General features: G+C 35.8%; 1 protein-coding gene across 1 annotated transcript in view; it reads right to left on the bottom strand.

Moving 5' to 3' along the window:
• LOC150085258 (ubiquitin-like modifier-activating enzyme 6) overlaps window positions 1-12,024 on the bottom strand; it is a 242,598-nt gene that overhangs the window by 95,433 nt on the left and 135,141 nt on the right. The window contains exon 11 of the mRNA XM_090374502.1: window positions 295-357. Within this exon, the coding sequence (XP_090230628.1) occupies window positions 295-357 (63 nt within the window). The remainder of the gene's footprint in view (window positions 1-294; window positions 358-12,024) is intronic.

Below are 12,024 nucleotides of genomic sequence, written 5' to 3'. Positions count from 1 at the left end.
CCATTAAAAATTAATCCAATTAGTCAAGTGGCATCAAAATAATAATAATAATAATAATAGTAATAATAAAAAACATTCAGGATTAAATTTGAATACGATAAAAAAAGCTTGCTATTTGTGTCGGACATTCTGTGCAGATAACAATCCATCACTTAACAGGTGGTGTTTAATAGGACTGTTTAAAGCAGGTTTTACTATATACACTGACTGATGTCAACTCTTTAAACCCAGATTACTGGTAAATATCTTAAGGTCTGCAGTTAAAATATCTTTAAAAATAGCTTATTATCTTACCTGTTCTTTTGCATAATCTATGATAAGGAAAGTTGGATTCTGCAACTGTTGGGCTAGAGATTCCTGTGAATTGGAAATAAAATGTTTATTTTTCTATATAGTGACTAAGGAATTTTCAGTACACTATATGATTTTCTGAATTAGTACTACTAATCTTTACTATCACAGTTACAGAGAACCTATATTAAATTCATAACTGTACATATTATGCACATTTACTAATTCTTAATGGCTCTTGTGACTATAAAAAAGTTTTACTGCCTTTCTGTACATTTTGGAAAGAATTAACTTAAAATATTTTCCATTCACCGAGCATCAGCTAGAGAAGTACCCTTGATTCCACATATCGTGGATATCTGATATTATAGCATTTGTGATGAAGCTAAAAAAAATAAAAAATAATAAAGGCTATATATACATATATGGACTTAGTATCCTATTTTTTCCTTAAACTAATTTTTTTTTTTCAAATTATTGTTAAGTATCTTACTAAAAAAAGATGAATATGGCTAAAACAAAAGTATGCCATGAACAAGTATGCCACAGAAAGGGATATAATGATTGAAAGAGCAGTAATTGAAAAGGTGGAGTCATATGCTTATCTGGGACAAGTCATTAGCTGTAATAATGATAAATGGCTGGAAGACAAGAGAAGAAATTTTGGATGAATAGCATTCAGGAAATATAGTCACATACTGAGGAGCAATATCCCAATTTGTCTGAAACGTAAAATAATGAACCAATGTATACTCCCCACCATGACTTATGGAAGTAAAACTTGGGCACTCACCAAAAGAATGGAAGAGAAGCTGAGAACTACACAGCGAAGAATGGAACGAATTATACTGGGAATCAGACTGATAACAAGAGAAACACATGGATTAGGCAGCAAACTCAAGTAAAGGACATTCTTATCAAAACTAAAGAACTAAAATGGTCTTGGGCAGGATACATAGCTTGAAGACATGATGACAGATGGACTAAGAAAATAACAGAATGGTACCCAAGAGGAGCTAAGAGAAAACCTGGAAGACAACAACGGAGATGGATAGATGAAATTCATGAGTTTTTGGGTAGTAAATGGATGGCCATTGCACAAAACAGAAGCAACTGGAAAGTAGCTGGAGAGGCCTTCATCCTGCAGTGGACTGAAAATGGCTGATGATGATCTTACTAAATTGACTGATTATGAGGGGCATTTAAAAGTTTGTGGGCTGAGTATAAAGAGTTTATTTGAGGAATATGGCAACATGTTACTTTTCAACATAGTCTCCCTTTGGAGTTAATACACTTTTTCCACTGATGTCGCAATGCACTGATTAAAGCTTCCCTGTCATTGTGAAAATGGATGCCAACAGGTATTTTTTCAAATTACGGAATGGGTGAAAGTCTGATGGGGCTAGATCTGGTGAATGTGAGGGATGTCCAAGATTTCAAAGCCACATTCATGGCAATAACAGGCTTGGGAGCAGGAGCATTGTTCAGGTGGAATAAGACTCGTTTACTGAGTTTTCCTTGGTGCTTGTCTTTGATGTTTTCATACAAATGCTGCACAAGGTCTGCATAACTGTCTGGCCTTTCTGAAGATGCAGGAATACCTCACATAGCACAGTTAATTCGTGCCAAAAAAAATACCGTGCTGATCGAGGTATTATTAGTATGTATTTTAATGTAACATGTTCCGACAATTTGATTATATAGGTTGAGTTGCAAAAATATATAGATGTTTGTTTACCATAAATTGATGTGAAGTTTTTGCAAAAAAAGAAATTAAAATGATAAAAATGAAAAATACTAGTAAGTACAGCACAAATGATTTTTATTGCAGTATGTACACATCAAAAGAATATAAGTGAAGTATGTACTGTATTTTTATTTTGAAAAATAACTGATCAGCTTAGTTTCCACAGTTTTTTTTATCTGCATACATCTCTTTATAACATCGAATATCATTTTGCAAAGCTTGCCTTACTTTCATACCTCGTTCGATGTTTAGATCTAGAACTCTCAGCACCGTTACATTTCTTCTTTCCACTCATATTTACGTATAAAGGTTTAACGTTTTTAAAAAATAATCTTTAATAAAAATACACAGTGAAAAATATTTGTACAGCTTATGCACAGTGAATGGCCTCACCGCTCGGAATCTAGAGTGTTTACTAATGTATGAATGCCAGCAGAGTCCGTATATAATGGGAGTTGCGACAACAGTCAGCGTGGCCTTGAATCCATAACGTATTGGCCTATGTGCTGGCATTATAATACATACATACATATCAAATGTATTGGTGCGTAACGCAGTTAATTTTTTTTCAATTTGTAAGCCGAAACCCGCGCTATGCAAGGTATTCCTGTAATCCAGCGGTATCACTCCATCAGCATCCCAAAAAACTGATGCCAATTTGATTGTATACTATGATGTGGTCACAAAGGAACTGGATGCAAAAAATAATTTTGATATCATATACTTGGATTTCAGGAAAACTTTTGATACTATTGCACATAGAAGACTGCTGTAAAAATTGGAGTGGTGTGGCATTAAGGATAAGTTGCTACAATGGATAAAGGGATGGTTGAGTGGGAGAAGACAGCGAGTAGTAATCAACAGACACTGCTCTTCATGGACTAATGTTATTAGTGGAGTCCCCAAGGGTTTGGTGCTGGGCCCATTGTTGTTTTGTGTATTTATCAATGATATTGATGAAGGTATAATAGGCTTAATGTCCAAGTTTGCATATGATACAAAGATTGACAGGGTTGTTAATGAAAGTAAAGACAGTATGCTACTGCAACAGGATCTAGAAAAGTTAGGCAGATGGGCTGAGAAGTGGCAACTTAAGTTTAACATTGCCAAATGCAAAGTACTCCATATGGGTAGCAGTAACCCAAGAGAAACGTACCAACTGTGTGGTACTACACTCAGAGAAGTGGAGAATGAAAAAGACCTGGGTGGAATTATGCAGTCAGATATGAAGTTCTTTGAGCAGTGCAGACAAGCTGCCAGAGCAGGTCATGGAGTCTTGCCAATGATATATAGAAATTTTGCTAGCAGAGACAAGCAGGTGATTATCCCTTTGTATAAGGCAATTGTCAGGCCACATGTTAAGTACTGCGTACAGGTCAGGAGGCCTCATTTTAGGAAGGATGTAGAGTTGCTAGAATGAGTACAAAGAAGGGCAACAAGATTGGTGAGAGGAACAAAGGAGTGCTCTTACCAAGAAAGGCTTTTATTGTGCAAATTGCAGCATCTGGTGACTAGGCACCTGCAAGGTGATTGAAGTGTATAAGGCCTTGAATGGTTTGAGCAGGCTCACTGCCGATGGGATTCTTCTGCTTACTCAGATTATGAACCCGAGACAGCATATACTTAAATTGAAGGACAGTTGTAGAATAAATGTGCAGAAATTTGCCTTTAGCCAGCGGGTAGTTGATAGTTTAAATAAATTCAAGGAAGAAAGAAATAAACTTTTGGAGTGAATGGATGGGTGAAATGGGAAGTTTTGTTTTTTTTTTGCTGATGATATATAAGCTTGCTTTCTTGTGTCATATGCCTCAAAATGATAATGGTCACAAACCATTCAAGGAAATTTGCTGGACCTGTTTGAAAATGATCCAAATGTGCTTTTAACTTGACAACTCGTGCATTTTTGATTTGCTTTCAACAACTTTAGTGACATCTCTGTTGTGGTGAGAACCTGTTATTATGTAGTACACTCATTCAGATGAGATGCTGTAAATGTACTAAACTGTCACTTGTCTATCACTCACCACCAGATCATGCACACTGACAACTACTGGAGTGATGGATGTTGTGGGTCATCCACAGCATGGGTCATCTTCCAGTCTCTCCCTCCCTTATTAAAATTCTGTTGCCCACTTCTTAAACATGGAATAGGAAGGGGTATCTCCTCCCTGAACATTGTAACCATATCCTCATGTAGAGTTGCTAGAACGAGTACAAAGAAGGGTAACAAGATTGGTGACTAATGCCTTTGGCATTAGTACCTTTCCCTCTAAATATTAGATGACTGCAAGGCGACTGATTAGTCGATCTTTCCTCATTCACACAGCGTTGTTGGCTTCAGGACCTGTAATAATAATAATAATAATAAATAAATAATAAAAAAAAGACGTCACTGAAACTGCATGAAACTTGGTGTTTGAAGTGTTATACATTAAGTACAGAAATTTTAATGACTGTACCACTACCCTTTCATACTCAGGCCATGACCTTTTCAAACCTCCCCTCATATTTGAGCACTCTTTGGAATACATTAAAAAAGTAATATGAATGAGCATTGAAAATAACAAATATACAAGAAGGAACTATTCCCTACATTTTAGAATTAATTATTTTAATAACTGTGTGTATAATATTAATTAAATTTCTAATCAATTTGTTCATCAGTTTCCATTTCATTTATGTTTAATATTTAGTTCAGTAAACCTGATTATATTAATTAGTTAGAATCAGTTGTTTCAGATACCTCCACTTATCTTGAAGTAGACCCGGCACTATTTTCCAATTTAGCCAATCAATACAATAAAACGTTAACCACGTATTAAATGCACAAATTGTCAAGTTAAAGACTACATTACTATGGCTCAGTTAAAGGAATTGAAGGCCAGAACATATAATATTCCTGCACTTTTAAGTCAGGTAAAATTACACAAGACTGGATTTCCTATTTGGCCTATTGTTTCCTACAGAAACTCGGCATTTTCATCCTTGGCCACACATGTATATATCATTATAAAACTCTTTAGACAGACGATACAATTTGGGATTAAGAACTATGATACATTATTTAATAACCTTAAGGACTGTAGACTTGGCAACAATGGCAATTTATTCTCACTAGATGTTACCTCATTATATACGAATGTAAATATTGAATACACATTAGATATGTTAAATAATAACTTGATACCAATTAATTATACAAAGCTTCCTATTAAGGAAATTTTCCACTTAAACTGTTAGTTGAGGCCAACTATATCACCTTTCGAGACAAAGTGTACAAACAAATTTTTGGTTTGCCAATGGAATTGAGCCTGAGCGGCTTAATATTGGAGATCTATCTCTCAACGTTTGAGCATATACATTTGACGCCTTTTCGACCCCGTATCACATACTATGGAAGGTATTTAGATGATGTTCTAGTTATTACTGATAGTAGTACTATCCAAGACATTTTACATTCGTTTAATAATATTCATTCTAGACTCAAATTTACATTGGAAAGGGAGGATACGGATACAGAGTCATTAAATTTTCTAAATTTGATGCTTACCCGTGACTTGCATCAAATCCAATTGAACATCTATCGAAAACCTACAAACACCGGTATACTTTTACATTATAACAGCTATCACCCCCTTCACCTACAAAAGTTCGATTATCTTTAATCAATTTCTAAATGTCTACAAATATTCAATGACAGAATCTGCTTTGGGCTCAGAAATACAAATATTAACAAGCAGATTTTTAAAGAGGGGTTCTCAGTCCTTTCCTCGTTCGTAACAAATTAATGACCTGATATACAAATTCCTTGCGGTGATTGCGACTCATTTTACCAAGATTCGACACGTTTTCCTTTGAATATTTGTGTTAATCAACATGCGGCCTCAGTTCGTGCTTCTCATTCAGCAGCGTCAGAATTAGCCTTTCACGCTGTTAACGAAAAACATACTTTTTTATTTAACGAGACCAAAATAATTAGTGTCCAACGTAATTATACGCGATTATTAACTGCACAAACCGTAGAAATTAAATTACACGAAAATTTTGTTATTGTTCGTCGGGCATATCTCATCTCCGATTTGTGGGCTTTCCGCGCAGGCGCGAAGACAAATAATCCCTATTTAAGGTTCATGCTCACCTCTATTCGGTAATTTTCATTCCTGTGATCACGACACATGGTTGAAAAGCGGTGTCAGCTTCAGGAAGGAAAATCGTTTCGAAATTTTTTTGTTAAATCTTTTTAATTAATTTTCTTGTTTTTAATTGCATTAAATTGATTTTAAATTATTTTTTAATTATTTGTTATTCTAATGTAAGTTTTTCGTTTTTTTTTTCCATTTTAATTTCTGGAGAGTATCTCATGGAAGTGTTCTACGTACTATATCGAGGTAAACTTCTCTTATTATTTTACAAATATTGATATCAACATAGAACGTATTGAGCATTATAGCTCTGGTTCATACTATATAACTAAAACATGAAAATAATCAGCTATTAACTGAGTTATTTAGGAAACATAAATAATTAAAATAATAATAAAAATTTCTATTTATTCTCAAGTTAGCTACAGCTGAGACAATTATTACTATGTATGTCAAAGATATAGTTATATATAGTCATGTCCTTGACATGCATAAGAGCTGAAAGAAAATAACTAAAGCATTTTAAAAAATTACCAAATTCAGCTATAATAAACAATATTGGCATGTACAATATTGAAATATCAAAACAGGCAGTCCTCACCTTAAGTTAATCTAAATTTACACTCTGGTATACTGCCATCCATGTTATTATTATGGGAGTCTAACTCACACTCATGATAAATTCATATTTTTTTATTATTATTCATCAAATAAGCAGAAAAAATAAGAATCAAATTTGTATGCATACAAACCATTTAAAAATCAATCAGTTGTTATTAAGAAGCATATATCATACTTTCAGTTCAGCTTCCTGAAGTATCCCAGTGCCAAATGCCTATATATACAATAAAACCTGATTAATTTGAAGTTAAGGGGACCAAAATACATCCAATTCAATTCAAATAGGTTTGAAGTATTCATACAAGTTTGTAACATGCTGGTATCAATTAATCAAAAAAATATTTAGTCAGTTACTCTTATTAACATCTTGACTGTCATGTCAGCCATATATATCTGACACCATTAGGTGTTTTATACGCCACGTCGGACATGATGGCTGATACCCTCTGTTTCGGTCGGAGTTGTGTCAGATGTATTGCACTGACGATTATGGGAATATACATTATTTTTGAAAAGCACTGGTGATACATCTGATGAAAGGAAGTAACTGCTGATTATTTATTATATGAATTACAATTACAAAATTATGTAGATTTGTGGTGTTGACCAAAACATTCTAAACACAAAAGGCTGATGATTACAGTCTGGGCAATAAGCACAAACTCTTTTACCCTTCTTTCTAGCAGCAGATCTTCCTTCAGACTCTTTCAGTTTTGCATATCATAAAACACATTCTTCTACCACCTTATCCCCTTTCTTAACATTGTGGCATATGAAGCCATTTGGTCTGATAGATCAATGACTGCTTTTCCTTTATTATATGCCAGAATAGGAAGTGGTTTTTGTTTGGCTTCTTGTTGTCTTCCTTTACTGGTGGAGGGTTCATCAACCATTTCTTGGGCATGATTTGTTGACATTAAAATATTTATTTTAGAATTAATGGTCAAATTATTTCCTAAATATTTTTTGGTCCTGAGGGTAATTTTTTCTTAAACCAGCTTGGCAGTTGACACGTTAATGGTATGCAGAATTTTCATAATTCTCATCTAAAATATTAATAATCTTTTAGCTTTACTGTTTTAGTCATTTGCAAATAGTAACGTACCTTCTAAAGGGAGAAAGTATTCATACTTTGAGATATTATTTACTATTTAATACTTGTAATTCAGGCAAAACAAAGGTGACATTTCTCTCTCCTTTTTTATCCCTTCTCTTTTTTAAAAAAGTTGATTATTTGAGTGCTGTTGAAAAAACAACTGGTTATAGTTGCAAAAGTTTACCTTAGTTATGGAATTAATTATCTTTTTTTGTGTGCATAAATAAGTCACTCTTTATGGGAAAGATTAACACGAAAGCTGTGTGAAAGGAAAACATCACATACGACAATATATTAAAGTAAATAACACATAAGAAAAAAAAAACAAAATAAATGAAAATTCAGGAAGCTAAACCATTCAATTAACGTGGAGTTTTTTTTGTATTTTTTTCTTTTAAACTGGCTCAGAAAAGAAGAAATGAAAAGAGGCAAAAACTTCTGGAGTAGTTTCATATATAATCTTTTTCATAAATTTCGAAATTTGCATTTGCAGAGACCAGATGTTTCTTTCTTTACTCTGTGGATGGATCAGATGTTAAAAATGAATGGGATGCATATAAATTTATCAGGTTGTTATTTGTTATTTAGGAGCATTAGCAACTAAGGCCATATTGCTCCGGAGATATGCGGTGGTCATTCCTTGACCTTTCCGCATCCTCTGTATTTGGTGGCTCACGGGCTCGAACCCCGGTCTAATCAAGAAGCATGTGCTACGCACTGCTGCTCCTGCCCACCTGGCTACAGAGGTGCCAATTTATCAGGTGACACAGAGGCATATGGCATATATACACTGAGTGGACAGAAATTAAGGAATACCTACCTAGTAATGGGTAGGCTCAACTTTCGCAGGGCAGTCACACGGCAAGGCACTGAGTCCATTAGTTCAAGAAAACGTTCCACAGGTATTTCCATCCATGCTTGCTGCACTGCCGTCCATAATTCCATTGCATCCACAGCATCACAAAGATGCTCCACAGGGTTCATTTCCAGTGAACAGGGAGGCCATTCCATGATGGTAAAATCTGTTGAATGCTCTTTGAATCATGTTCTAGTCATCACGGTCCTGAGGGGAGGCGCATTGTCCGGCTGGAAGAGTCCATTTCCCTGCGGATGCAATATGACCATGAAGGGATGCAGATGGTCTGCAAGGATGGACACGTAACCTGGACCATTCAGAGATGAGTCTAGATGTACCAGAGGTCCCAATGTGTGCCAACTGAAAACGCCCCAGCCTATTACTGGCTGTTCACCTGCCTGAACAGTTTCTTGTTGACATGATGGGTACATAGCTTTGTGCAGTTTCTGCAAGATATGCATCCTCCCGTCTGCTCAAAATAACTGGAAACGGGACTCATTGAATCAGGAGACCGGTTTCGAATCATCAAATATCCAGTGTCAATGTTCTTTTGCCCAGTTGAGGCACACAGTCCTGTGTCGTGGAGTTAGCAGTGGGAATCTGATGGGTCATCGGCTCCTGTAACCTATTGTGGCTAATAATCGCCTGATTTACTTATGTGAATTCTAGAAGGAAAGGGATGAATCAAATTGGTCCACTTGATATCGATGGTTCAACTGTTGATAATCCTGCTCCAGTAGCTGACAGACTGAATGAGTATTCTGCATCTACATTCACACATGAGGAATTCTGTAGGGAAGTGGAGGCCAGAAGCTTATCAAATTCTAACAGGGAGCTAAGGGATTTTCTAATAACTGAGAGAAAAGTGGACGAGAAATTGTTGACGTTAAACATAAAAAAGGTACCTGGGGTGGATGGGATTATTTCAGTTATATTAAGGGAGGTAGCAGAGGAAGGAAGCAAACCCTTAACCACAATTATGACAGCATCCTTAGACTCAGGGGAGGTCCCCTCAGACTGGAGATATGCAAATGTATCCCCAATTCACAAAGAGGGATCAAAGGGTAACACAAATAATTACAGATCTATTACAGACTTATAAATTCTGTTCTGGGGAAAACAATGGACTCGCTGGTTAAAGAAGCAATGACAAGACTGCAGTTATAGTTCAGACAGAACATGGGTTTGTTAAGGAGAAATCTTGTGTGACCAATTTGACTGGATACTATGATGTGGTCACAAAGGAACTGGATGCAAAAAATAATTTTGATATCATATACTTGGATTTCAGGAAAGCCTTTGATACTGTTACATATGGAAGGCTGCTGTAAAAATATGAGCAGTACGGCATTAAGGACAAGTTGCTACAATGGAAAAAGGGATGGCTGAATGGGAAACGACAGAGTGGTAATCAATGGACACTGCTCTTTGTGGACTAATGTTATTATTGGAGTCCTCTTCGGTTTGGTATTGGGCCCATTGTTGTTTTCTATATCTAACAATGATATTGATGAAGATACATTATGCTTAATGTCCAAGTTTGCATATGCAATGAGAGTCCGCTACTGCAACCGTATCTAGAAAAGTTGGGCAGATGGCTGAGAAGTGGCAGATGAAGTTTAACATTGGCAAATGCAAAGTACTGCATATGGGTAGCAGTAACCCCAAAGTAATGTACCAACTGTGTGGTACTACAGTCAAGGTATTGTAAAATGAAAAAGATCTGGGGGTAATTGTGCAGTCAGATATGAAGTTTTCTGAGCAGTGAAGACAGGCTTCTAGAGCAGTTCATTGGGGTTTTTTTAAATGATATACAGGAATTTTGTTAGGAGGGATAAGATGATTATCCCTTTGTATAAGGCAATGACTAGCCCACATCTTGAGTACTGCATACAGGTCTGGAGATCTCATTTTTGGAAGGATGTACAGCTGCTGGAATGAGTATGGGCAATGAGATTGGTGAGGCAAACAAAGGGGTGCTCTTACCAAGAAACGCTTAAGTTCTGTAAATTGTAGAGTCTGGAGACTAGGCACCTGCAAGTTGATCTGAATGATTTGTTTAAGGCTTTGAATGGCTTGAGCAAGCTCAATGCTGATGGAATTTTTGCTCTTGCTCGGATTACAAACCTGAGGGGGCATAAACTTAAATTGAGGAAAGACAGTTGTAGAATAGATGTGTGGAAATTTGCCTTTTGCCAGCAGGTAGTTGATTGCTGGAACAAACTTCCATCTCTTGTTATGGAAGTTGACAACTTAAATAAATTCGAGGAAGAAGTGGACAAACTTTTTGAGCGAATGGATAGGTGCAATGGGAAATGTTTCTCTCTTTTTTTTGGCTGATTCTATATAAGCTTGCTTTCTTGCATCATATGCCACTGTTAATGCTAATGCTAAAGATTATCAGTTTGGATTCAGTACATTAATTTTTCCTTTTGTTTAATTTCTGAAATATTTTGATTTTGATAAAATGTTATTTCCTGTACATTATTTTATAGATCTTTTTATTTTATAAACTCAATTTTGATAAAATGTACTTTCTGTGATATTTTGTTAATTTAGCAATAGTTGTTACAAGATTAGCATTAGCAAAGGCACATGATGCAAGAAAGCAAGCTTATATAGCATCAGCCAAAAACACCCCTTATTTCACTCATCCACTCACTCCAAATGTTTGTCAAGTTCTGCCTTGAATCTGTTTAAGCTATCAACTTCTACAACGACAGATGGAAGTTTGTTCCAGCAATCAACCACCCGCTGAATAAAGGCAAACTTCTGCACATCTACCCTACAACCGTCTTTCCTCATAATTTGAATTTATGTCCTCTCAGGCGATTATTCTGAGCAAGAGGAAGAATCCCATCAGCATTGAGCATGCTCAAACCATTCAAGGCTTTATACACCTCAATCAGATCACCTTGCAGGTGCCTAGTCTCCAGACACTGTAATTTGCAAAACTTAATATGCCTTTCTTCGTAAGAGAAACCCTTTGTTCAGTAATCTTGTTGCCCTTCTCTGTACTCATTCCAACAGCTCTACATCCTTCTTAAAATGAGGCCTCCAGACGTGTTTTTTTTTTTTTCTTTTTTATGTGAACGACAAACACGAGAGGTATTAGAACCTATAGTACTTAGTACCGTGCTTGGGTTGGAGGTTGAGAAGACTAAACAAGATATTTGTTGACATTGGACTTGAACTTCTGTAGATTGTAATTTTCAGGAAATACGTATGAAGGAAGGTTGTTCCAGAAAACGGCAGATGAATGAATAAATGA

The sequence above is a fragment of the Mastigoproctus giganteus genome, chromosome 5 (assembly GCF_048544385.1).
Source record: "Mastigoproctus giganteus isolate SK-2022 chromosome 5, ASM4854438v1, whole genome shotgun sequence".
Lineage (NCBI taxonomy): Eukaryota > Metazoa > Arthropoda > Arachnida > Uropygi > Thelyphonidae > Mastigoproctus > Mastigoproctus giganteus.
The sequence above is the reverse complement of the archived record's forward strand: the minus strand, read 5'-3'. Positions and strand labels throughout refer to the sequence as shown.